The sequence below is a fragment of the Anas platyrhynchos genome, chromosome 35 (assembly GCF_047663525.1).
Source record: "Anas platyrhynchos isolate ZD024472 breed Pekin duck chromosome 35, IASCAAS_PekinDuck_T2T, whole genome shotgun sequence".
In the NCBI taxonomy this organism is placed as follows: Eukaryota; Metazoa; Chordata; class Aves; order Anseriformes; family Anatidae; genus Anas; species Anas platyrhynchos.
The window spans coordinates 2,625,393-2,652,791 of record NC_092623.1 but is presented as its reverse complement, the minus strand read 5'-3'; the positions used below and the strand labels follow the sequence as shown (position 1 = coordinate 2,652,791).

Here is a 27,399-nt window from a genome sequence, read left to right as displayed (position 1 = left end):
TTAGTCTTCTTTTTTATTTTATTTATCCCGCAAAGAACACATCAAAACCTGTGCCATCATGTCATCTTCATCAGCATCATAATCCTATGAACAAAGGGTACAGAAATTCTTTACTGCCAGGGCCATATTGGTTAACACAACACAAAACCAGCTGTCTCCTCCTCTGACTTAACAGTAATTCCACTTCTCTCATTATACCATCTGCAAGGACTACATTTTACAGTAGTGGCTACATAAAAAAAGCTGGGTTTTAAGAGTCATCAGGCTCACGTATTCCAAGGATGTAGAAACACGTACCACAAAAGTATCGTATGAAAACCGGTGTCATCTCTGAAGGTGTTCCATGAAGTTAGCACTCCTGTGATGCGCACGGGGCTGTCGAACACCTCGAGGCACACGGGGCGGGTGAGGCGCACCAGCGGGTTGGGCCGCTCGAGGCCGCGGGCGGAGGGCGCGCAGGACGCCGAGGATCCGCCACCGCCCCCCACCACCACCGCCATCTCGCCAGCGGCCGCCGCACGGCCACGCCCCTGGCGCACGCTTCGTTGGGTTAGAAACTGGCTGGATAGCCAGGCCCAAAGAGTCGTGGTAAATGGAGTCAAGTCCAGTTGGAGGCCGGTCACTAGTGGCGTCCCCAGGGCTCGGTGCTGGGGCCGGTCCTCTTTAATATCTTCATCGATGATCTGGATGAGGGCATTGAGTGCACCCTCAGTAAGTTTGCAGATGACACCAAGCTATGTGCATGTGTCGATCTGCTCGAGGATAGGAAGGCTCTGCAGGAGGATCGGATAGGCTGCACCGATGGGCTGAGGTCAACTGTATGAAGTTCAACAAGGCCAAGTGCCGGGTCCTGCACCTGGGGCGCAATAACCCCAAGCAGAGCTACAGGCTGGGAGATGAGTGGTTGGAGAGCTGCCTGGCAGAGAAGGACCTGGGAGTGATGGTGGACAGTCGGCTGAATATGAGCCAGCAGTGTGCTCAGGTGGCCACAAAGGCCAACGGCATCCTGGCTTGTATCAGAAACAGTGTGGCCAGCAGGGCTAGGGAGGTGATCGTCCCCCTGGACTCGGCTCTGGTGATGCCGCACCTCGAGTACTGTGTTCAGTTTTGGGCCCCTCGCTACAAGAAGGACATCGAGGTGCTTGAGCGGGTCCAGAGAAGGGCGACGAAGCTGGTGAGGGGCCTGGAGAACAAGTCCTACGAGGAGCGGCTGAAGGAGCTGGGTTTGTTCAGCCTGAAGAAGAGGAGACTCAGGGGTGACCTTATTGCTCTTTACAGATACCTTAAAGGAGGCTGTAGCGAGGTGGGGGTTGGCCTGTTCTCCCACGTGCCTGGTGACAGGACGAGGGGGAATGGGCTAAAGTTGCGCCAGGGGAGTTTTAGGCTGGATCTTAGGAAGAACTTCTTTACCGGAAGGGTTGTTAGGCACTGGAACAGGGTACCCAGGGAAGTGGTGGAGTCACCATCCCTGGAAGTCTTTAAAAGACGTTTAGATGTGGAGCTTAGGGATATGGTTTAGTGGGGACTGTTAGCGTTAGGTCAGAGGTTGGACTCGATGATCTTGAGGTCTCTTCCAACCTAGAAATTCTGTGATTCTGTGAATGTGGTCTTGTTTACTGGAGCGCACAGGAGCGAGACCATCTATCTCATCAAAGAAAATAATTGAAGGTCGCATCTGATAGGCCTAGCACGAAAACACAGAGTAAAACAGCATTATTTAAAGGAAAAATGCACAAAAACATCATGGTTGGAATGTCATCTAAACTACATCTTTCATTTTAGCCTCTGGGACCTCTACTGATAGAGCTACTGGAGTATCTGGCATGACTAACAGAAGACAGTCTGTCTCAACCCACTGTATCCGGGTGACAGGAAGCAAATCGTTCCAGTAGTTCTTACAGCTGACATTCACAGCAGAAACACTGGCATTTCCATTTCAGTGGGAAAAAAAAACTAACAAAATACAAAAAAAGAGCAAGTTCTACTTAAAAACGTTGACCACAGAAAATAATGGTTTCAACTCTGACAGAATACACTGTGCATTTCAACCTCACCTGTTCAAATAACACACGAAGTTGGCGTTCTGATTCCCCCACGTATTTTCTCATGCAGTCCAAAGCATTTCTCATAAAAAATGATATTTTCCTGTCACTTCGGCTATATTCACTGGCAAGTGCACGAGCAACTAGTGTTTTCCCTGTTCCTGGGGGGCCATAAAATAGACAGCCTCTGCAATAAAAAAGCAAAAGTAGGCAGGAAAAACAACTGGGCTTCCAGGCAACATGTTACAATTGACTTCCACTAGATAATCCCTTCTTGCTTGCAAACTAATCAAGCTGACTTGTACATAAAACGGAGAACAAAACCACTCCAACCCAACTAACCCAACTTTTTAAAAACACCAGATGGTAAAACTTAAAATTTTAAGACATTGCTTCTATTTTTAACCTACAAATATTCTTGATTCTATCCGTTTTTAAGAAACCACTTTTTGCTACTACTAAAACAAACGTTCACCGCTGCCAAAAATGTTGAAGCACGGAAGCATATTGATACCTTAACTGATCTTTCTCCTGAAAACAGCTGACTTACGATTTATCACTGTAATGAGTTACCTTGGGGGCTGAATATTGAACCGCTGAAAAACTTCTGGATACAGGAGGGGAAAAATCACCATCTCTTTCAAAGCTGCAATGTGTTCCGAAAGACCACCCACGTTCTCAAATCCAATCTAGAGAGAAATTCAACACAACAGAGTTTGTATGTTAAAGAAAGCAGCAATCTAGATCAAGGTTTCATCAGAAATTATCTCAGCACAACGGAAACATTCTGGGCAATTTTTGAAGTTGCTTTAGAGAAAACCATCAAAGGTAGTTGTAGATGGCACACTGAGATCTTTCGTAATCACTGGAAACACTCGCTGACACGATGATTAGTTTACGACTTACCGCACTATCTGTTTGCATTGCATCTCCCTGACTTCTTCCAACTTTCTTTTGATCCCTCTGAACTCTCTTTAGGTCCCGTTTCTGACGTTTCACTCAAAAAGTCCTGATTCGAATTAAGGAGAAGTTATAGGGCTTCTTTTTCTTTAAGATGCAGCTCGAAGATTTTTGGTTTTTGTAATAATGCCAAGCAAATGTAGAAGACATTAATTAACATATAGAAGACCTAATTAATTGACATAAACTTACACAGTTACATTCAGATAAACTTAAGCATGGCTAAATATTAATTTGAAGGAGGTTCATCCCTCCCCTATTCTCTAACGACAGCAACCTTCTTGGAGATATGCTCTCGCCATCCTCACTGCTCTCACCACCGTCCTCCGTATCACACGTGCTAAGCAAGGGAGATGAGCAAGAGGGTGTAGAATCACTGATGTCATCTGCACGTCTCTGTCTGCAAGCAAGCATATAGACCAGAAAGTTCAAAAGAAAACAGAGCAGATACTCAGTAACACCAAAAATCAAGGGAATTCTATCTCAAAATTTACTCTGAGATCTATTTTCCAGTCCATTGTACTCCTTAGGAATCTGATTTCAAAGGCCATGACATGATTTTCCTCGTGACAACTGTCTGCTTTCAAGAATGCTCAACAAAATATCTGGCAATCAACAGCATTCTCTACGCACTAACTGCTTACAGAATCCAAAAAGCCTTTATCATTACTAAGGCAATTTATGATTTCATTTAGATCTTTTATTGTTTAAGGTTAACTTCACATAGAAACATTAGTTGATTCCAAACAGAAACTAGAGTCAGTATTTGACTGATAACTTTTTCTTTTTTTTTTTTTTAAATCTAACAAAACTTCCATAAAGCCTCTCCCTCTAAATCGAATACAATTATTTTCGGTTTTAAGAAAATCATTTCTATCCTTCAAGATTAAATAGTCTGACTAAGATTTTTAAGGGGGGATTCTGGCTTCAGTTCCAGAACCAAAGAATTTCAGTTACAGAAACCCAAGACACTACCTCCATAATCATCTTATCAGTGACCCACAAATATCGGATTTAAAAAAGAAACCAACTTAAAAGTATCCACCTCCTCCCCTCCAAATATTTCTTTCCTCTCTACCTTAAGACTACCAAAGTACCGTTCATAAACTTACTCTGTAATTACCACTAAACTGAAAACCCTTTGAAGCATTATGCAGTAAGGAGACTGACAGCTCTACGGATAAGTAAGAGCTATCACTAGCCATACACCAACCTGGCACGTCTCCTACATTTTTGTGACCCAGCATTTTCAAGTGACTCTTTCTGTCTGACAGAATGGGGCTGGCCCGAGTTAGTCCTCTCTCGATCTCTTTGTCTTACTGAAAGGAAAGAATTTAGAATAATGATACAGATACATTTAAGAGAGGAGGATATCACAAGATAAAGAAAATACCACGTGTTTCACTCATCCCTAATTCCAGAAGAATTTTTAACTGTTTTTGCTTTTCATCAGTGCATGGCACAAGTGGAAAACTACGCCCTGCTTAAAGGTGAACTGAAAATCACAAGAGCAAGACTATTAAGTGTGATTAAGTACTGTTATATCAAGGATACATAGCACTAAGTATGCCAAACAGCAAAGAAATACAATGTCCACAGGACACACGTGTCTGATAAAAACAGTGAAGTTCATGTGCAGAATGAAGGTACAGAACTGAAACAGAACTGTGTGCGCAAACACATGTATTTGCATTCAAAAGTTTTATCTCACTTATGTGCAAGAAATAAGGTTTTAAGAGAAACTGTGCGTTCAACCTACTTTCCATAGGAGCTTGGTAGCGGTCAGCAGGTTTACTCTGTCGAAGGTTGTAACGCCTTGGAACATCTTCACCACCATTTTCTTTGTTCTCACTTCCTTTTGATGTTTGTAGTGTACCACAAAATGACAACGAATCGCTAAGTACTTTTGCAAATTATATGAAATCCAAAATGCATTACACAGATGCCTGTAAGTTTTATTATTATCATTATTTTAAGGACACAGTGGATCCTGCAAAACCTTAAGATGAATTTATGCAAGTCACGTTTCAGAAATCACAAATCCTAGCAGATGAGCATGCATCTAGACATTGTTCTGTCCTCTCTGAAACTGCTGATGGACTTGTCGTCAGCCTCAGTGTTTAACAACAGGCAAAATTCTGTCCTATTGCTTAGCTAAGATGCAGATCTTCTGAAAACAGCTATTTCAGAAAGTCGCTTCTTAGTTTCAGAAAGTATTTAGTGGAAAGGGTTTTAATAATCTGTAGGGCTAAGACTAAGCGTAGTAATCTAAGTCCAAGTCTAGCTCTGCCACAAATTCTGTGAGCAATAATGGGCCAGACACAGGCTTGAAGCTCACCAATGAGAAAACAATGCCAAATGCACATAAGCTTAGGCCATTAGCTTCTGTCAAGTAACCTGAAGTTGTTTCATGAAAGATGGTAAAACACACAAGAACCAGAGTGCAATTATCTACTGGGTTCTGGAGAATATCCTCTCACGTTAACAGCAGGACACCGAGGAAGGAACATACATACTCCATTCACCTACCTGTTTGCCAAAAGGACTTATCTTTTTTTCTTGGAAAGCACTGCCCTCTTTGGTTTTTATTTTTTAACCCCAAAGGCTGCATTACTTTCTGAATGCAAGGTAGGTGCCATGGGGTATACAGACAGCACACGGAAAACTGAGCGATCAGTAAATGAGTTTGTGATCACTACCATCTCCAGTCCTTGGTGTTCCAACCCTTCTATCACAACAGCATGAATTTCTCTGCTTTATTGCTCCTCTAACCCTTTCCTTTTTCCAATAACTTCCTTTAAACTTCCTTTATAACAACACTGACACTTTCCTCACTCTTTTCTGGCGTATTTTTCATTATAAAAGTATATTCTAGCTCTTTCCTGATTTAAAATTGTAGTTTGCATTTTGATCATCAATTAATTGACCCGGGCTCATTTCCCATTCAACATGCTATTTAAAATTCCTCTCTACAAGTCTCTACTGCACAGCTCCCTGAAACCCACACACTTTAACCAAGCTTCTCCCTCTAGACTGGCCCCCGCCTTGTATTCAAGCTACTCTTGTTAAGACTTTGAGCTAATGTTTTCCTAACTAAACCTCCAAAGGAGTCAACTCTGCTTCTCCCTTACTAGTCCATGGCCCAGCCATTCTTCCTCTGAAGAACTTCCCTCGGGTTCCCACCTGCCACTGTGCATCTCTCTGCTCCTCTGCGCCTCTGAAGGGAGGAGCAAACTATTTTCTGGGGCTCAGCCTCCTGTCACTGTCTCTCTGAGCTCCTTTGCAGGTGTGCAGGTGAGCTCTATCACATAATCTAACTCGTCAGCTCATCTACTTTTTTTTTTCACCTGTTCTGAGCTCACTACAGTACAGCCCTAGAGCTCATACTAAGGCTTGTGAAATCAAAAGCAACACAGAATTTTTACAGAAGACAAATACCCAGTAGATTAGCTTGTTTCCATTGTTTAAGACAAGGCTTTTGGTTAGAACAGAGTAAAGAAAACTTAAAACCAGAACTCACCAATCTCATCTGGACTGCCAGGTCCAGTTCTTTCAAAGTCTGACTTCACACAGGTGAAGATATCAAGGTTCTCCTAATTCCAAGCAGCAAGAAAGATCGGTCACAAACGTGCAGAAAAACAGACGTGCATACACGTACATCCACTGACAGACACGTCTGTCTGTTGATGCTTACACAGTAACACTATCGAGGCACCCCCTATACACACAAAAAATAAATTATTGCACAAGAGGAGAGAATGGGAATATGATTGCGTGCACCCACAATCAGTAACAAGAATTTCTGCTCTAAACCAGGGCTCAGTACATGCAGTGGTTAAATACTTGCCCAGATACACAACTGAGTGCGTTAGTTAATCATAGGTTAATAACCTACAGCGTGACAGAACCAGGGAAAAAGAACTACCTTTCTAGCAGACATACCAAAAGAAATCATACAGGCGTGTGAGAGATGCTAATAAAAAGTACTGTGGACAATTCTGGATTCATTTCACAGCCCTGGGCAACCAGCTCTAGGTGTCCCTGCTTGAGCAGGGGAAGGTTGGACCAGGTGACCTCCAGAGGCCCCTTTTAACCTCAACCATTCTGTGATTTGAGAGGAAAAGAAGGACATTCAGAGCTAAACAAAAAGCTATGAAAGTAGGTTATCGGGAAGTTTTAAAATGATGTGCCTATCATTCAAAAGAACAGTAATTTAATAAAATAGTTTAATTTAATAGAGCAACACTAAGACAGAGGAAGTATGATTGCTGCATACAACTTTAACAGGGGTTCCTCTAGAGACAGGGGTTTATTTAAGCTCTCAGGCAAGGCCAGCACACGAACAAATATACATAAAGTAGCCATCAGTTCATTCAGCTGGAAATTTGAAAGGCTTCCAGTTCCTGAAAACTCTGGGAGCAGTTTGCAACCAAGGAAGAATTCCGAAATGCAAGTTAGGTCAATTAAAGAAAACAGCTCCATTTGCCTGTAACAGATGATTAAAGCTACATGATACTGGAGATTCTTTGTGAGCTCTCAGGAAAAAAAACGTTAACAGGAATCAAAATTCGAGCGAGTGACCAACACAGGAAGCTATGCACTGCCTTTTGTTAAGCTTTCCAAGTAAGTGCGTTCCTGAGCATGACGAGAAATATGATTTAGGAGTTAAGGATAAAAAGCTAAACAGCTTAAACTGCCAAGCTGATGGAAAGCACCAGTCTTTTTGCATATTCAGTCCCCCAGGCAGAGCTTTTAGTAACATTTGGAGTAAAAACCCAAGTCCGAAACAGCTGTTTGTAAACAGTGTCCATTCAAAAAGCAGAAGGCAATTCAGAAACTGGAGTGGAAGACATGCATTGCAGCATCTCCCCGTTATCCCACATCTTCTGCAGAAGATGCTTCCTCCACTCTGAAAAGATATCTGGAGCACAACCGTATCAGTAAGACATGAAGATATAACCAGAGAGCAAGACCAAATGGTAGTTTAGACCACGCTATTCTTTGGAAGGAAGTTATTTCAGTTCAATTAAAATTACAACTAAGTTACTTCCCTACGTGAAATACTCTACAAAAGTGGCAAACTGACGGAGTATTTGCTCTGTCATTTGTACCTCAACATCTTCCCAACATCTTTGGCATCTACGCATCTGCTCCATTTCAGCCATTTTTTGTAGCACAACTTCCGCAGTACTAAGATACAAAGTTGACATGTAAGAGCAAAGTTAGGCATGTACGAAAAAAATAAAACAGCACACATAATCAGTAAGAGATTTTAATGTAGTATGCACAAAGCAAAAGTCATTGACACTTAGCCAAGATTTTAGACATTACCAAAAAATTAGGTCAAATCTTTATTTTTGATAGAGATTTAAGAACAAGCTTTTGAGGATTTGCAACCATACGCTGTTTTCAGGTTTATTTTCCCCTCTTACTGAGCACATTTAAAATATATATATTTAAATGCAGGAGGAAAATAAGAATTCTGACATCCTAGTAAGATGTTATAAAAAAATTATGTCAACTTTTAATCCTACTTAAGTTGCTCTGCACAGTAGCATTAAGTCATTTTTTGTTAACCGAGGAAAGGCTGTTTGTTCTTCTCTACATGGGAATCTCAGTTTCGTGTTGTAGAAAATGATGAAATGCAAGGAAAGCAAATTCTGAAGCAGAAAACAATTTTGGCTTCAGAAACAGAAATAAACCATGGACAGAAATGCAGAACTGCTAGGACTACTTTGCTTTGACTGTATCAAACCGTCCTCAGTTTCTTAATCAACCATTACATTCACTTTTGTGAGTATGGAACAAAAAGTTCATTAAAAATGAACGCACTTCTGATGCTAAGAAAACTGCCAAATGGGGAAAACTCAACGAATTGAACTCTCAATGCCAGGAGCAGCCATACCTCTTTGCTGTCAAAATACAGAGCAAGTCGAGGCCAACACCATGCCATAGTGCAAAGCCTTGCTAAGAAAGATCATTTTAAGAGGTCTGCAAGAAAAGAGGACTTACTTTGTTATAAGTTTGTCAAATAGAATGGATGAGTTAGTAGTAGAGTACCGACTGCATCCGACGCTACAGCTGCGGCGCAGCTCCAAGTCCCTGTTTTCTCCGTGGACTCGTCTCACAGTTTTTGCACCAGCTCTACTCCTCAATGTTCTGGTGACTGAAACGCAGAAACAAAGTATTTTGAAACACTGAAGATGGGATTCTCCTTATTTCACCATTGCTCTTGTAAAATGTAAACAGACAAACAAAAAAGGCACCCTGAAGTGGATTGATTTTTCTTAAGTTTCAGATCAGAAGTTGTTGTCACAACCACTGCATTCCACTTACTTATCGCTCTGCACGTTTAAACTGTCTACTTAAAACTGTGACCTGTAGAGAAATTCTTAAAGAGACTGAAAGCTATCCAGACAAAAACAAACGTGCAACTTTTGTTCCATGCAGGAGGGAAATCTACTCCAGTTATTTCTGTCTTGGAAAAGGGAGAACAATCAACACCTTTCTCTAAGGTGTTTTCACTCCATTCATGTCAAACTGTATCTAACAGTGCTCAAAACAAACACTATTACATTGCAAGCCTCTTCCTAAGAGGTGTATGTTTTATTACTCTGTTTATGCATGCAGCACTTTCATTTCCTGCATTATGATCTAACAGCTCAAGGAGGTAAGAATCGTTTCAAGAGAAACACCCAAACACCACATAACTCAAACTCGTGCTTTTTAGAAAAAAGCCTGCCCATTGTTTACCATACAGCACCCTTTGGCACACGTTTGTTGCTTGCACTGTCATTAAAAGAGCCAAGAGGACAAGGGGAAGGGAAGAGCTACGCCACTGTGGTGGTAGGATCACAGCTAAGGTTTACTTTTGTGGTTGCCAACTATAAAACTAAGTTTGAACTTACCAAGTATCAATTTACTTTGCACAATTAGAACAGTTTGCTTTGTGCCTACCAAGCTGCAATTCACACTGCTCCCTCCCCAAGGAATTCATAAAATCTCCTATTTGCACCTACCTCTCTTCACAGAAAAGTCACTGATGAGTGAATTCAGCTGACTACAGAAGGCTTTGGGGCCAAATGAAAGCGATGGAGTGACCAAGTGCCATCCTCTTCAGTAACCAGCGTAAATAGGTATCCCGGGGAGTTACAGCCACTTACCTGTGTTATATTCTTTTTTTTGTTCCAATTTCGGCTTTCTCAACTGCCTACATTAAGAAAGAGGACAGGGGAGAGAAGGGAGAAAAGAGTTTTTGTGTTAGACCCATCAAGGGTGGGAAATTTCACCATGTTTCAAAGGGCTTTGCAAATTCCCTGAAACGTCTGTCAGTGGCAAGTCTGTGAGTAACGTCCCTCAAGAAAATTCTAAGTTCACGCAAGGTATCCTCCTCTTCCTCCTCCAGCATCCCTACTTCTTCCTCTTGTGGCTTCTGAGGCTCAGCCGCTGGTGCTACAGGCAGGACTTCCAATGCCCGATCAACTTCAATTAATCAGGAAAAATTAGCCAATTTACAGTACTCAAATACAAGCATATGACAAATTACTGACAGAAAATGACCACTAAAGCAAATCCCAAAGAGCTAGTAACTTCAATAGGAAAGTTTTAGATGTACTTCTTATATCCTCCTCACCTGTTTTCTTTACAGGAGGCTTAGCCACTTGATTTAGAATTAGGTCCTCAAAAAAAGCTGCTCTCTCTGCCCTACCAGACAACTCAATATTGCACACTTCTCCAAATTCCTTATTAAATAATTTTTGGATCTAAAGCAGAAGGAGGAAAGACGTTTCAGATTTAAAGGCCACAAAAACTCATCTTCTATTCCAAAAAGACGAGTACCTTTTAAAATTAATAATAACCTGAAGAACACAAACTGAAAAAAGTTATCTTCCTGGCCTTAAAAGGCTACATTTTCACAGGCTGACACGGCAAATTCAAATATCACCTTTAAGAATCACCTGTAGAATTAAAGCTCACTGAAGGGATTGTATGCTACACTGATAAAGTAATGCCTTTCACCACGTCCAACATCACTTCCTTTGTATTTACTTGCCTTGATGCATCCTTTACTTAGAACCTTTATGGCTATAGAGGGAAGAGAAAGGCTTCAGCAGACAAGTGAGAGCTTTTTGCTGAGTTTTTATTTCTCTACCAAAAGGTGCCTGAAGTAGCTAGTACCTCTACGTCTTCCTCCATTTTCCATTTCTAGTATTAAAAGGTAGGTAAGGAATTTCACTACTTATTTTAGAAGGAATTCAGAACCTGTACAAAAACTTCTGTGGGAACTCAAGCACTTTCAAAGCAGTTGATAATAAACACGTCTAGGTAAGACCCGTTCTCTTCCCCCACTAACTGAGACAAAATAATCAGAATGAGAACAGCGTGTTCCTGTTTTGGGCACCTTCCCTTAATGTAAACTCTCAGAAGTCAATGAAGTCCTGCATGTACTTTTACTACAGTTTATTTAGGAATACAACTAGAATTCCATTCCAAAGTTACTTGAGCAGAAATTGGAACTCAGCTTTCCAGCTTGGAAAGCTTTGGCCTATCTGAAGAAAGAAACTGATTTCTTTTTTTTTAAATCAAAGTGTTTCAATTCTCTACTAAATTGCATTTCAATTCTCTACTAAATTGCATTATTAGCAGTTTACCCAACATAGCATGGAATGGCAGACTGTCAGAAGAAATCTCTTCAGTAAAGACATCCTCTTGTCATTTCAAGCACTGCATATTCTTGACTGAACCACTTTGTAGCCACCGGAATTATTGTATTAATTTATTATTTGCATGCATGAGAAAGGGGTGAACGTCACTTGCTTGACTCAGAAAAAACCTTAAGCAGATGCTTTCACAGTATTCTTTTTCTCTAAGCAAATTTTAAGTGATTTGTTAGGGTGCCTGAGTAATAACAGTATGCATTTAACAAAGCACAGCATTTTGATGCTGAAAGCATTCATAAATTACAAGACACTGAAGAAATAGTAAGAAAAGTATTGACAAATACCTCTTCTGGGAGATCTGAGTGACATACATCAGACGTAGCAAGCAGCAAAACTGGCGAAAATGCTGGAATGTTACGTAGTAGAGTTAGAAAAGTAAGTTTCAAGGCAGGTCCAGCGTTGTCCCACCATAAATGGATATCTGGGACATAAATTATGCTTGGTGCTGTCTTCTGAGCATTTCGGATCAGCTAGTGAAAAGGAAAGCTTGGGTAAGAAAACTGAAACACGGAGAATAACCTGTTAATACATAGCTACATAGCCATCTGACTGCCCCATGAAATGAAGCAACGTGAACAGAGTGGCAAGCATCCTTTCACATAAGGAATTTCTCTGGGCACCCTTTCAGATTATCAGTATTCGGAGAACTCTAGTCAGAAGATGGGAAGGATATATTCAGGCAGTGGCTAGACACCGTAGCTGTATGGCCACAGCCACAATCATCGCTTAACAAAGAAAGGAAATGTCCCTCTTATGGGACACATCAGTATTCAGTCGTGTAACATGTCTGTCCTTACTTGTATGGCTCTCAAACGTTTCCACTAAAGGTAAAAATATTTTGAGGTAGTGATGCCAAACAATAAAATGGATTTCCTGCCTAAAAGTGAAAACACCAAATCTGTTCATTTTCTCTAGTTAAAACCACATCAGCGTGCAAATGAAGTGTTTTGTGAATGTTAATGCTTTTATTGCACATACTGCAACGGCACAAGTTGTCTATGTCCGTGTGAAAACAAAATAAACACAAGCCCCAAACCTTGGTTGCCTTACTACTATAATTTAAAAGAAGGCTACAAAAAGTAGCTGACATGCAGTCTGGTACAGAGCCATCTACTGGGAGCACACAGCCTTAGGAGGCAATGAGAACTACTTTCTGGATCCCAGGGAGATGAGCAGTATTTCTTTCCACAAAGAGATGTTTATTAGCAACACCGCCCAGCTTCCTGAGCTGCTAGCAACATCCTCACTGTGAAATTGGGTATGGAAAATGTGGACATGTACAACATCCAGATTGTTTGCGGTGCTGTCTAAAAGAAAAGGGGATTTTCAGACAGAAGCAAACATCCCAGCACATTAAAACAAGGCCACCTCCATTACCAATGAATTTTGCTCACCTTACTTGCAACTCGATTGATCCTTTACATACAGTCAGAGAATCCGATGAGAATAAAAAGAAAAAAGGTACCTGTCCGCAGATTTCTTCTGGCAGTGCAACGTTTGTAAGCAGAACAGAAAGGTCCAGGGTGTGAACGGGAAACTTCTCCAAAGCGTGCAACACCGCGGGTGCCACGTATGAAACCTGGCCGTACCCTTCTTTTCCTACTATTAGCAGACGGGGCCGGCGTGATGTTGGTTCGCAGAAAGCACTCCTAGAACAAGAGTTAAGAAAACAAGTTTATAAATGAGGTGCTGAATAGACAGACACACAGATGTTCCAAGTACTTTTCCTATAGACTCTCTTTTCCCTCCCCAAATAATCCAAATGGCAGTGGTATATTAAATACATGTAAGATTTCCAGTTAAGTTATTCAGGCATTCCAATTGTTTCATCTTCTTCCCTTGTGTTTCCTATTCTTTACTAAACCAAGACTGCCAATTAATATCCCTGCAATCTTGCTTTACTACTAGGAAATAAATTTGCTAGGAGCATTTCTTTCCCCACTACAATCAGGCTGTTCCTTTGCTGGCTTAAATCAAAGATGCTAGAGACTTAGCTTTGCTCTGAAGCACAGAAAATCTTCTGGACAGCACAGCAATAGAAACTGAGAAAAATAACTGATCCAGCTGCAACAACATGATCTAACTTTCCAACGGTGGGCTTGCATGACTTCCATACTAAAATACCAAAAGATTAACACAACTTGGTGGCTTAACAAATAAAGACACCGTTCAAATTTTTCTCAAGGTGTTTTAACAAGCCATTTCTCAGTTTTCTTTCGGCTACATAATTCACTACTGGTTTAACAATCCTGGAAAACAGAAGGACAAAAGGTGGCAACACAAACCCATAAAGTTGGGGTATTTTTAGCTAAAAGGACAGGCAGGACATTTATGTGGTCTTGAGTCTTTCAAAGAATGCCATGGATTAAGTCAACGTGTTCTGGTAGTCTACAGATCACTTTGGCTTAGGAAGAGAAGCCTGGGCTTTTCAATTTGGTCATTCACAGCAACTTCATTACAACTTTAGTCCCTTTACCCTTTCTTCTTGTGAATACCAAGCACCCCTTCAACACACAAACTTGATGTTACCCCTTCATCTACCACCCCTCGCACTTTTAACAGCTGGAACTGTTTACAAAGACTCAGCAGACCTGAGAATTTAAACGTAACAGGGATCTATCTTTCTTTACCTGCTGAAACAGAGGCGTTTTTTCTCTGGTCCGTCAGGCATTCCATCTTTTAATTCATCTCCAGAAACCAAGGATGCATCATCATCACCATCGAACATATCATCTTGTAAAATAGGATTTAAATGGTCTGAAAGGCAAAAGGGGTTTGTTAACTTTCCTGAATACCCTTTGTCTCTTTCTCTTACATTAATACAGCTTCTAAATCAGTGCCAAAACCCTTTCTTCATTTGAGAGCACACACTGAAAGCTATTTCCTAGAGTTCATCCCACCACAGATTTAAGGAGATGGCACAAGGCCCTACAAAGCCGTACTAAGTCCCACTGATATGTGCGTATAAGGTATGCTACTCTTGGTGATTTTTTTCTCCCCCTTGGAATAAAGGAGATTACCAACAATTTCTGCAGTTGCTAAATAACTAAAAAAAAAAAAAAACAAGACCAATTCTTTCCGGAGGAGGTTCCCACAATGAAAGCACGGTGATAAAGGATGTGATGGTCACAGAATTCCATTCATCTAGTAAGTATCAATGCTAATTGATCTCACATGCACGTGTATAGTATGATCCACAAACATTTACATTAGGAGACTGGTTAAAAATGATGATAGCTACAACAATATTTAGCTTAGACCAGTTACACTTGTATCCTGGTCCTGACATTCTTCAGAAAGGAATTAGAAACATTGACCTAGAAATGCTTCCCCTCCAAATATCTGAGTTTTGATTTTTTAAAGAAAAATAGGTGCATTATACTTCAAACCTCAAGTCAACCGCTACAAATGCTAATTATCTTAGCTGTCGTCAGAAGCAGGATGCTTCAGTAGAGAACGCATCGTCCTTTACTGTGTATTGAGTCATTCAGAGTTTCCATTTGGCATTTCAGTTTTGAATCCAGAATAAAACCTACGCGTTATCTTCCAGACATGCCCAAAAGAAAGACATGCACATGCAAAAAATAAAATTCTACCATCGTTATATCTGAAAGGTTTAAGTTGATTGCACAAACCACAAGTTTTTGCTTTAGCAGAATTATAAAGAAGTGGATGCTGTGGTTATATCTTGCTGTCGGTCCTCCTTTAGCGCAAGCTGTGCATACGGGAACATCTTCTGCACAACTTGTAAAATATTCTCTACTGATCTTTTAAAAAGTGCCATGAAAATTGGTGAGAGTGCTTGTCCGGGTGAAGCCAAGATCCTGTTTGATGCCGGAACAACCTTCTTCCTACTGGTCATTCAAAACTGCGAAAAAAATAGTCTACCAAGTCACGTTCTTTTGATTTGATAATAAATCTGCAGACTGTTAAGTCATCAAGCACTTCAAGACTGTTTGAAATCATCTCTACATTAATATAAAAGGAGTACTACGCACTTCTGCTCAGGAAGAAAACCACGGAAAAATGTAGCCTTTGATTTTAGATGTTGAATTTGTTGCAGGGACATCTTCCTCATCGCATGATTCTATTTGGATTTAAACCATATTATCTATGGAGAGACCAGGATTAGGACAAGAACAGCACAGAGTGCAGCATGAAGCCAATCAGGAGCTCCAGTTTGTATTCTTTGCATTCAACTTTATCCTTCTCTTGCTGGATGGACCTGCTTTTTGACTCTCCTTCTCTTCACTAGTCTCGTTCTTTGTATCTTGGCATCTCTCTGTAATAGCTGAGGAGGAAAGGTTTTTAGAGCTACATTCAGTGTCAGACTCGAGAGAGGAAGTTTACTGCAATTTCTCACCAGGCTCAGAAGACTCTTTGCCGGACAAAACGTTTTCTTTGGAAATGAGGTCACGTTCTTTTCATCTTCTTGGTTTCTCCTTCTCTCCACCGTCATCACATTGGTACTGGGCGAGGTATTCATCATTCCCAGCAGATTTCGGAGGGTCCGTGACACTGCACAAAAGAAAATCACATTTCTCACTTCTGCTGAAGGACGTGAATATTAAGAGGAAAACCTTCCAAAGGCAAACAAACAAACAAAAACCTCCGGACGACAGGAACACTCGCAAAGATATGCCATTTAGAAACCTCTCCGGTGATTAGGACACCTTCTCCAGCTCCCAGAGAAAGTGTTTTTTCCCCTCTTGCTTCTGAAGCCATTGCACTAAAAAAGCAAACGCATCTCTCTCCCTCCACATGCTGCTCTGAGTAAGAGCCAGAATATTCAAAACCACCCTATTTGTTCTCCCCACACAGCTGAAAAAACAACAGTTGAAACAGAGTTTTCTACCTCTCTCCCAAGAATTTACATTCACATACCCTATGACTGAAAAAATACAAGGCGGGGCTGAGGAGGAACAGCCAGTGTTGGAAATGAAAAAAAGCAGCCCGTTTCTTCAGAGTCTTAAGCCTATGCTACTAGGAAAAAAACAAAACAAAACAAGAGGAGAGGAAAACAACAGCGGGAAATTTACCTATTCTCCACGTGTTCAATTGCAAAGCCTCCTCTGGAGGATCAACAGCTGTGAATTCAGCGTGCTTAGGAGAAATCAGATCTACATCTGAACCCCAACTGTTTCAGTAGTATCACTAACTCACGTTACTCTGAAGAAGCAGTCAGCACCGTGTCTCTGTTAGGAAATAGCTGAACATAGTATGTTATTCACAGGAATTATTCAGGCAGCTTTGTTTAGGAAGGCTGGCTTTCACTACAACATTACTAGCCTGTAAGCCTCATGGCATCACCTTCCATCCTGACTGCTAAACCTCCTTGCTCCCTACTATCTTCTTTGCCAAGATACAGCTCTCCACATTTACTTTTCCTACTTGGATGGACTGAATTTAAGTTGTCCTCCCATTCTTGTTTAAAAGTGATCATCGCCCCCCGTCAAAGATCAGTCGACAAGTTTGTTTTATATCAAACAGGAGCACGTCGTCTCCCCCGAAAACACCATCTATGAGGGTGGAGACCATTGCAGAATGAAGCCCTTTATCCGCAATGGCTTTAACAATCGCTTGGACATCCTCAGGGTTTATTGGTGAGTGAACCCTCTGCCCCCCGTCTGTCACCCAGACCGGGAACGCTAGCATGGCCGATAGAGCCCAGACGGCGCACACAATCTTAAGTTTCTCAATCCGTGAGAGGAATTTCTCCCCCTCGCGGTGCAGCTTTCTTTCGGTTGGGGATGTTTTCGCTATCTGTCCCCATTTCCTCCTCCTCCGAATTTGAATCGCTATCTGATCCGGAGTCGGAGCTCGGCTGACTGCTCACCTCCGAGTTCCGGTCCCCTCCCGTCGAGTCCTGGCCCTGCCCCCCACCCCTGCGGGCGGGCCGCTCTCTCCCTCGTGGCTCTCCCCGCCGCCTTCTCAGCGAGGCGTTTGAGCCACTGCAGCGTTTTTTCGGATGGCCGTTCCGATCGGCTCTCTGCCCCTCTCTCGCGCTTCTACCTCCTCCCCGGTCGTCCCCGCAACCGTTTGCTTTCTCCCCTTTGCACGTGTTAGTCAAACCTAGCACTTCTTCCCCGTTCCCGCAGGAGGCTTCTTCACCCGACTCTTCGTTTTCTAGTTCAGCACCGTTCTGGGGCGCACATGGCCGTGGCCGCTCCCAGATTTCCCCAGGGTCTCGGTCCCCACCGGCACCCCTGGCTTCCTCAGCTGAGCCACCCCACAGCTTCCACAACTTGGATACGACCTTCACAAGGGTTTCCATCTTCCTTGTTGGGCCGGGAGCGTCCTCCCCGCCGGGCTGGTCCCGCCGCTCCGGCCGCCGTTCTCCCGAATCCCGGAGTTTTCCCGGGTTTCGGCACCACTTGTCGCCTTCAGGGGGCAGCGGCGACCAACCCCAGGCCGCTCGGTCCATCGGCTCACAGACACCAAGGTGGTGGGTGGCAAACGCCGTTTATTGTCGAGTCCCATGGGCTTATCTACCCGAGGCCCATAGCGCCACTTCCGCTTGCTTACAGCACAGCCCACACGCTACTGCCCATCAAGGGAGGGGCTCCACCTTTCCGTGCAGCGCGACATATTCCGGCCGCCAGCCCCCAACTACCCACACACCTAACTAGAGGAGCAAGCAGCACCTTGAGAGACCCAAGCCTCATGGAGGTGCCTGCATATTCAAGGGAGGTGTTTGTGTGGCCTGGGGAGATTCTCTGGTGCTCTGACATCCTGCTTGTGTGCCCCAGGGATACGTTATCTAATGCCCAAGGGAGGAGCCTTGGGGCTTTTGGAAGGTGATTTAAAGATCAAAGCCAAAATTTCTTTAAGTGGTATATTCTTTATTGCAGCGCTGGATGCACGGGGGATCCTTCCGCCTATCGTGCACGTTCGAAGTGACAAAATATCTCATATTTATGCAGCGAAACAATGAATATTCAATCAGCACGCATACATATTCATTACCTAACCCCGCCTACCCTCGCTTCGTATGCTAATTAGCTTATCAGTCCTTGCGCTTGCGCAAAGCCTTCCAAGAATTGTGGGCCGGGGTCTCCAGGATGTGGGCAGTGGTCTTTGGGAGGAAGGCCGTAGGTCTTCCTCATAATGCACTTTTCACCTTTGCTTAATCAGTTGTTTTCCAAGCTGTAAAAATGCTGAGTTGGCTTTCAGTTTAACTGAGGGTCGGCAGATAACAGGAAGTCTCAGTTAACAAGACAAGACAATTGACTCAAGTTATCTCAAGTCTCAGCCTGACTAACGGTTAACAGATACTGGGATGTTTTCAAATAACAAGATGCTTAAACATAACAAAAGGTCTACAGATAACAAGATGTCGTTTACTTTGTCCTTGCTAACTTTTAACCACAAGTTTTATTCTATCCTAAAGTGAGTTTATACTATATCAAAGGTGTAGGGATGACCTGGATTGATGCCTGTTTGCTCTGGGGAGATGCTGGGATGTCCAGAAAGACGCTTGGGTGACCAGGGAGATGCTTGGGTGCCAGATGGAAAATGCTGATGCGCCTTCAGATGATGCCTGGCAGGATCTTGATGTTCCTTTGTGCCCTGGGGAGATGTTTCAGTGCTCTTGTTAGGTTCTTGACTTTTGTAAACAACTCTTCAGTTGTCTGGGAGAATTTTTCAGTGCATCTGGAGTGAGATGCTTGAGTGCTAAGAGGGAATTCATGAGTGCCCCACTAAAATGCTGGTGTCCCCTGGGGAGATGCCTGGGTGCCTCGTGGTCATACTTGAATGACCCTGGTAGGTGCTTGTGCACCCCACGGAAGCTCTTGGGTGCCAAGGGAGGTGCTTCCCATCTGCAGTGAGAGGTTTGTGTGCCCCAGGTGGTGTTTTGGAGCCCTGGGGAGATGGGAGATGCGTGGGTTCTCCACTCAGATGTAGGAGTGCAGTGGGGAGATTGTTGAGTGCTCCAGTGAGGTGCTTGGCTGTTCCAGGGAGGTGCTTCTGTGCCGCAGGGAGATGCTTGGGTGACAGGGGCAGAACATTTTATTATGAGGGAAGAAATGTATGTGCTCCGGGGAGGCTTTTCCTGTGCCCCAGGGTTATGCTTATATGCCCTGGGGAGAAGCAGCTTGGGTCCCCTGAGAGTATCTTTGGGCTTCTTAGGAAGATGCTCTATTCCTCTGGGGTCACTTGAATGCCCCATGAGATGTTTGAGTACTGCAGAGGGTGGTTTGTGCACCTCCAGGGAGGTGCTGGAGTGCACAAAGTGTGCTTTTCAGTGCCTTAGGGAGGTGCTTGTCTGTCCCTGTGAGATGCTTGGTTGCTCCAGAGGGGTGCTTGTGAACCATAGGAAGGTACTGGTGGTCCCCAGAGAGGTGCTTGTGTGCCATGGGAAAATGCTTACAGACCTCGAGGAACTCCTTGGTCCTCCAGGAAGGTGCTTGTTTTCTCCAGGGAAATGTTTTTGTACCCAGGGAGATGATTGTTTGACCCAGGGCAATGTACCTCCCCCGTTTCACTCCAAAACTTTCTTGGAGGAACAGAGCACCTCTCTGGGGAACAGTAGCATCACTCATGGGCACACAGCCATCTCCATGACGCACCCAAGAACATCCTTGTAGCACACAATTATCTCCTGGATGGAAGCCAGCACTTCCCCGGAGAAACCTTTCACCTCCCTGGAACAGCCCAACATCTCCCTGGGGAGCCCAGGCACCTCTCTTGAAGACCAAGGATCTTCCTGGGGTACCCAAGCATTTTCCCAGGGCATGCTGGCATCTCCTCAGGGCATCCGAGCCCCGTCCTGGATCCCAAAGTCTTCTCCCAGAGGCAGCCAAGAACATTCCCAGAGCACTCACATTTCCATTGATTTGGTGCAACAAAGCACAATACGTGGGCGCCCAGGCATGTCTCTGGAGCACCCAAGCATCTCCTTCATGCACCATAGCATCTCCCCAGGGTACACAAGCAACTCCAGGGGCATCCAAGCACCTGCCTAGGGACCCCCAGCAGCTCCCTGTTGTTCACAAGCTCCTCGCAGGGGTACACAAACATGTCGCCAGTAAACCAGTGCTTCTCACCTGAGGAAACATACCTCTCCGCCAAGCACTCCAGCGCCAGTCTGGAGCAATCAGCCGCCTCCTGGGAGCACCCAAGCATCTCAACAGGGCAAACAAGCACCAGCCCAGGGAACTCAACAGCACACTTGGAGCACTCCAGCACCTCCCTGTAGGACACAAACTGCTCTCTGCATTACTCAAGCACCTCCTGGGGCACCCAAGTATCTCCCGGGGGAATAAGAGCATCTTCCTAGGGAGCCCAAGGACATTCCCAGGGCACACAAGCACCTCCCTCCCCAGGGCACATAAGAATATCCCTGCTGCACCCAAGGTTCTCCCCTGGTCCCTCAAGCATCTCCCTGCAGGTCCTAAGCATCTCGGTGGAACGTGTAAGCACCCTCCTGGGCACAACACCCATCTTCTTGGAGCAGACAAGCAACTCCCCTGGGAATCCAGCACCTTCCTGGAGCATCCAACTGTCTTGCTCGGGGCAACCAAACACCTCCCCTGACATCAAAATATATCCCTGGAGAACCCATGCCTCTTCCCGGAGCAACCAAGCGTCTCCCCAAGATACCCAAATATCTTCCCAGGACACCCAATAACCTTCGTATCACACTTAGGAGGAAGGTCTACAACAACATTTCTTGGTTCCTGTTGTGCTGTGGGGCTGCTCAAAGCCAGCCCCTGCTCAAGCAGCTGCTGAGCTCCAGCCCCTGCTTAGGCTGCAGCGGAACTCTGGCCCTGCTCAGCCTCAGACATTCCTCTGCTCCAGGGGGATGCCTGTGTTCCAAGGGGGTGCCTGGGTGCTGCGTTCCTGACATTGCTTGTGTTCCCTGAGATCATACTTGTGTGCTGGGTGCTCCATGGACCATTGCCCAGTGAGATGCTGGTGTTCTCAAAACATGTGCTGGTGTGTGTGCTGGAGACACTTTTGTGCACCCCTGAGGTGCCTGGGTGCCTCAGGAGATGCTTTCTTGCTCCATGGAGGTTCTTGGCTATCCCAAGAACAATCTGGGTGCTCCCCGGGCTTCTTGGCTGCTCTGCCCAGATGCTCCCTGGGTGCGCAGGGAGATGCTTGGTTTCTCCAAGGAGACATCTGGGTGATGCAGGGAGCTTCTTGGACGTCCCAGGAAGATGGATTTGTGATCCTGAAAGTTTCCTGGTGTCTGCATAGAAATGCTTGAGTGCTATTTGGAGATACTTGTGTACCCTAGGAGATGTGCTTGCGTGCCCAAGGGAGATGCTTGTTTGATTCAGGGTTGTCGCGTTAAGGGGTGTAGCTGATTAACCATTACGGGCCCAGTCGGATTCAGGGTACTGAACCAGTCGGACATTCACCAACAACGCATTAACCATCTGGGGTTCCAGTCAGACATTCAGCAACAACACATTAACCGTCTGGGGGTCTGGCTGGATTCAGAACACTGAACTGTCACGGATAACCACCCTTACCCTAGTTGCACTTAATGAGAGCTATCACAATGCAATCAAATATGGTTTATTACAGCAACAGATAATCAGGTTCTTTATTGCTGGCGATAGTGACTGTCTGCAAAAGCAAGCTATCATGCATGAAATACACAGGTGTTACAGGTGTTACAGATGCGCAGCCTAGAAATAAACGCGTTAAAAGGAACAAAGACTCTAGAGAGATTTGTAAGCAAGTATTCAGATCTCACCCAAAGGCGTCCCAATGAGGGGGGAAGAGAGGCTCAGCCCATCAACTGATCCCAGGAGTCAGGAGGTCCTAAGGATGTTGTATGTCCTCGGGATGGTATCTCCCCTGACGGTGGTATCTTCCCTGCCATCCCCTCTATCTTGGGCCAATTAATATTATTTTCTATCTTTTAGGTGGAGCTTGAGTGGCTCTAGTCAAGCATATCTTAGTTATGATTGGTGAAAAGTTCTCCCATCTCCGTTTAAAGTAATAGTCTCCAAGAAATTCAGGGCGCATGCTCAGTGAGGGGTGGTCGCACCTTGGAGGCAGGTAGCTTTTTGGATGGAGGTGTGTTTTGGTATTATAATGATATTATGATGAGCGAAATGTACACTAGGGTACAGCATTTGTCAAAACATGACAGGTCCTTGGCTCAGGGTGGCAAAAAGTGCAGCTTTGTGCACAAGACAAATTGAGTTCCCACCTGGTTACAGAGCCTAGCCATGGTGTCCCCACTCCACTCTACGCTCCGTGCTCTTCCTTAGTGCTAGCATGCCAAGTTTCCCCAGCGCGATAGCATCTAAGGTTGGGAGCCTAGGGAACGCTCAGGTAATGCAGTTATGCCCTACCTTGAAAGCCTCTTCAATGCGGTACCTTTTTCTTAAAAATGTGAATGTTAGTTTTATTTTCCTAGTTATTTCGGGCAATTACACCACAAGAGTAAAGCTTTGTTTCTCCAGGGAGGATTTTGGGTGCTCCAGGGAGATGTTTGGGTGCTTTTTGTGTGATGCTGAGCACTGGGCCTGTTCAGCCTGGAGAAGAGGAGGCTGAGGGGAGACCTCATCGCAGTCTACAACTTCCTCGTAAGGGGGTGTCGAGAGGCAGGAGACCTTTTCTCCATTAACACCAGTGACAGGACCCGCGGGAACGGGGTTAAGCTGAGGCAGGGGAAATTTAGGCTTGACATCAGGAGGAGGTTCTTCACAGAGAGCGTGGTTGCACACTGGAACAGGCTCCCCAGGGAAGTGGTCACTGCACCGAGCCTGTCTGAATTTAAGAAGAGATTGGACTGTGCACTTAGTCACATGGTCTGAACTTTTGTGTAGACCTGTGCGGTGTAAAGAGTTGGACTTGATGATCCTTAAGGGTCCCTTCCAACTCAGGATATTCTATGATTCTATGATTCTATGCTTGGCTCCAGGGAGATGCTGGTGGGCTTCGGGGAGATGCTTGGTTCCTGCAATTTGGTGATTGAGTCCCCTGGGGAGATGCCTGGGTGCCCACAGGGACATACTTGAATGACCCTGACAGGTGTTTTTGCAGCCCATGGAAGCTGTTGCATGCTAAGAGAGGTGCCTAAAATCTTAGTCAATGAGATACTTGTGTTCGCCAGGTGACATTTTGGAGCCCTGGGGAGCGCTGGCTCTCCAGGAAGATGCTCAGTTCCCCTGGGGGACACTTGGATGCCCCAGGAGGCAGTTGGGTACTGCAGAGAGCAGTGTGCTTCAGACAGGTGCTGGAGTGCTCCAATTGTGCTGTTGAGTGCCTTAGAGAGCTGCTTGGTTGCCCCTGTGAGATGCTTGGGTGACCCTGGATGTAACTGTGATGCATAAGCAGATAATTGAGGTGCCAAGGGAAGTGCTTGTGTGCCCCAGGAGGTGCTTGTGTGCCATGGGAAAATGCTTATGGGCCCCAAGGAACATCTTGGGTCCTCCAGGAAGGTGCTTGGATTCCCCAGGGAGATGCTTGTGTACCCAGGGAGATGACTGTTTGACCCTGGGTGATGTATGGTTTCTCCGGAGAGGTGCTTCACTGCTCGAGGGACATTCCTGGGTGCTTGAAACATACACTTGAATGACCTATGCAGATGCCTGGGCACCCATGGGTTTATTCTAATGTTCCCAAGGGAGGTGTTTCGTTCTTCCAAGGAAATGGTTTGGTTCTCTATTCAGATGTCTGGGATTTTCAGAATAATGCTTGTATGCCTTTGGGAGATATCTTAGTGCATCAGGAGGTGATGGGTTCACACTGGAAATTCTTCAGAGCTCCAGTGAGATGCTTGAGTGCTGTGCAGAGGTGCATGGATCCACCCGGAAGATGCTTGGGTTCCCTGGGGAGAAGATTGGTACCTCAGGGACATAGCTGTGTGTGTTCCAGGAAGACTTTTTAGAGCTCCAGATATATGCTTGGGTGCTCTAGGTAGATGCTTGTGTGTCTTGTTCATGTACTAGCGTTTTCAAGAAAAAAGTTTGTGTTTCCAGTGGACATTTTTGCATGTCCCAAGGAATTTGCTTTGTGTCCAAGAGGATGCTTGGTTCCTCAAGGAGGATGCTTATGTTCCTGTGGGAGGTGCTTGGTTTCCCCAGCAAGATGCTTGCTGCTAAGTGTGATGCTGGTCTACTGCAGTGAGATGCTTGTGTTCCCCATGAACATGCTTGTGTGTCCAAGGGAGGTGCTTGGGTACAGCAAGGAGATGCCTGGGTAATGCAAGAAGATCTCTGTGTTCCTGGAAATTGTCCTCAATGGGTACACAGCTGAGATGCCGGGGTGACTCAGGAAGATGCTTGGAGTCTCGAAGGATCTCCTTGGTTGCTCCAGGAAGATTCCAGGGTGCTCCAGGGAGGTTCCTGAGCAACCTATTGAAGAGCCCGATGTGCCCAGGGAAACTCTTGTCTCCTCCAAGGTTCTGCAGGGCTGATCCAGGCAGTACACCTTGGAGACATGCTTTGGATCTCCAAAGGAATGCTTGGGTTCTTTGGAATCATGCCTGGGAGATCCTTTGGTGGTTCAGAAAGGTGCTGGGTTTCCCAGAAGACATTTGAGGTGACAGCACTAGGTGCAACCGCCCACCAGCCTGACGCAGCCCCATTCACCATAACCCTTTGGGCTCTGCCCGTTAGCCAATTGCTCACCCATCGTATGATGTTTTTATTTAGCTGTATGGTGGACATTTTGTCCAGCAGGATCCTATGGGAAACCGTGTCAAAAGCCTTGCTGAAGTCCAAAAAAATCACATCAGCTGGTTTCCCTTGGTCCACCATACGGGTGATCTTATCATAAAAGGAAATCAGGTTAGTTAGGCAGGACCTACCCTTCACAAACCCATGCTGGCTGGGACCAATGACTGCTTTGTCCCCCAGGTGCGCCTCAATAAGTTCGAGAACAATCTACTCCATGATTTTACCAGGCACTGACGTGAGACTGACAGGCCTGTAATTGCTAGGGTCTTCTTTCTGACCCTTCTTGAAAATCGGCACAACATTTGCCAGCTTCCAGTCTACCGGGACCTCTCCAGACTCCCAGGATCGTTGAAAAATAATTGAGAGAGGTTCCGCGATGACGTCCGCCAGCTCTTTCAGTACCCGGGGATGAATCCCATCCGGACCCATGGACTTGTAGGGATCCAGGTGGAGTAGCAAATCCCGCACACGTTCAGGGTCGGTTGGGAGTTTGTCATCCCCACCGTCCCGGTCCTCCAGCTCAGGGCACCCTGGGTCCCGAAGCCCATCATCGGCATTGAAGACAGAGGCAAAGAAGGCGTTAAGCGTCTCTGCTTTGCCTATGTCATTGTCTGTGAGGAGACCTTCCCTATCAAGGAGCGGCCCTATGTATTCTTTAGTTCTCCTTTTTCCTTTCACATATCTAAAAGAAACCTTTTTATTTTCTCTCACAGACACAGCCAGCTTCAACTCTAGGTGTGCTTTAGCCACACAAATTTTCTCCCTACAAACACGAACAGCATCCCTGTATTCTTTCCATGTCACCTGGCCCTCCTTCCAGTAGCGAAACACTCTCTGTTTCCGCCTAATCTCCACATGCTTTGGATCTCCAAAGGAATGCTTGGGTTCTTTGGATTCATGCTTGGGAGATCCTTTGGTGGTTCAGAAAGGTGCTGGGTTTCCCAGAAGACATTTGAGGTGACAACACTAGGTGCAACAAGATCCATCCTGGAGAAGCAAAGCATTGCCCTAGTTCACACCAACATCTCCCTTAGGCACACAAGCACGTCCCGAGGGTACCCAGGATTCTCCATGCAGCAGACAAGCATCTCCGTGGAGCACTCAAGCATCTCCCCAGACTACCAACCTGTCTTACTAGGTGGACCCAAGCACCTACCCAAAGCACATGATTTTTTTCCAAGGAGCATTCAGGCACCTCCCTGGAGAAGCCACATACCTTGCTAGGGAAAGCAAACATCTCCCCTGGGAATACAAGCATCATCCTGGAGCACCCTCCATGGCACCCAAGCATCTCCCCAGGGCGCACAAGCACCTCTTGAAATCACTGAGGTTTTCCCAAAGGCACACAGCAGTGCACTTGAGTAGACAAGCATCTTCCCAAGACACCTAAGCTTTACCTTCTATCTGTCAGGCATCATGCAAGGGCATCACAGCACATTGCTGCTGCTCTGGAATGCTTGGTTGCCCTGCAAAGATGCTTGGGTGCTCCAGCGAGATGCCTGGGTTCCTCAACCTGAACCTTGGGTGCTCAGGGTGCTGTAGGGATCTCCTGCAAAGCATCTCCCCAGGAACACAGATATTTCCCTGAGGCACCCAACCATCACCCCTAAGAACCCAAGCATCTCCCTGGAGGACCCATGCATCTCCCCACAGCACTCAGGCATCCCACTGCAACGTTACTGAAGCATCTCCCCAGGGAACCCAAGCACATCCCAAGGTACTCTGACGTCCCTCCAGAGCTCCCAGGCAAGTTCTTGCAGCATCTCGATTGTTCAAAAAGCACCTCTCTGAAGTATGCCAGGACCTCTCTGGAGTCCCTCCCTGGATCACACAAGCATATCCTATGTATGACTCAAACATCTTGCTAGGGAATCCAAACACTGGCTTGGAGATATAAATCAAGTCCAAGCATCATTGTGGATCCCCGTCTTTTCTCCTTGCGCAAAATAAGGGGCACCACAGTATCACCTGGGGGCACCCAAGCATCTCCATGGGCACCAGGATCATTCTTGGAAGACCCAAGCATCTCCA

General features: G+C 45.1%; 2 protein-coding genes and 1 long non-coding RNA gene across 4 annotated transcripts; all 3 read right to left on the bottom strand.

Moving 5' to 3' along the window:
• Positions 1 to 4: 4 nt before the first annotated feature.
• LOC140000948 (uncharacterized) lies at positions 5 to 1,193 on the bottom strand. Its single transcript, XR_011806138.1, has 2 exons — positions 298 to 1,193; positions 5 to 84 (listed from the first exon to the last, which is right to left on the bottom strand). It is a non-coding gene; the product is annotated as an uncharacterized lncRNA (long non-coding RNA).
• A 20-nt stretch (positions 1,194 to 1,213) lies between these two features.
• LOC140000947 (ATPase family AAA domain-containing protein 2-like) lies at positions 1,214 to 4,352 on the bottom strand. The gene is made up of 5 exons (XM_072032053.1): positions 4,216 to 4,352; positions 2,949 to 3,402; positions 2,616 to 2,731; positions 2,055 to 2,229; positions 1,214 to 1,684 (listed from the first exon to the last, which is right to left on the bottom strand). The coding sequence occupies exons 2-5, from the start codon at positions 2,964 to 2,966 to the stop codon at positions 1,535 to 1,537; spliced, it is 459 nt and encodes a 152-aa protein (XP_071888154.1). The 5' UTR covers positions 2,967 to 3,402; positions 4,216 to 4,352; the 3' UTR covers positions 1,214 to 1,534.
• Positions 4,353 to 4,406: 54 nt separating this feature from the next.
• LOC119718229 (ATPase family AAA domain-containing protein 2) lies at positions 4,407 to 18,248 on the bottom strand. Of its 2 annotated transcripts, XR_011806137.1 has the most exons (7): positions 17,979 to 18,248; positions 16,086 to 16,240; positions 14,353 to 14,479; positions 13,188 to 13,371; positions 12,007 to 12,192; positions 10,022 to 10,484; positions 4,407 to 9,168 (listed from the first exon to the last, which is right to left on the bottom strand). XR_011806137.1 is itself a non-coding variant. In XM_072032052.1 (6 exons), the coding sequence occupies exons 3-6, from the start codon at positions 14,448 to 14,450 to the stop codon at positions 10,455 to 10,457; spliced, it is 498 nt and encodes a 165-aa protein (XP_071888153.1). In that variant the 5' UTR covers positions 14,451 to 14,479; positions 16,086 to 16,240; positions 17,979 to 18,248; the 3' UTR covers positions 9,958 to 10,454. The 2 variants fall into 2 exon arrangements, 1 of the variants encoding a protein (XP_071888153.1); XM_072032052.1 differs by lacking the exon at positions 4,407 to 9,168 and having other exon boundaries at positions 9,958 to 10,484.
• Positions 18,249 to 27,399: the final 9,151 nt, after the last annotated feature.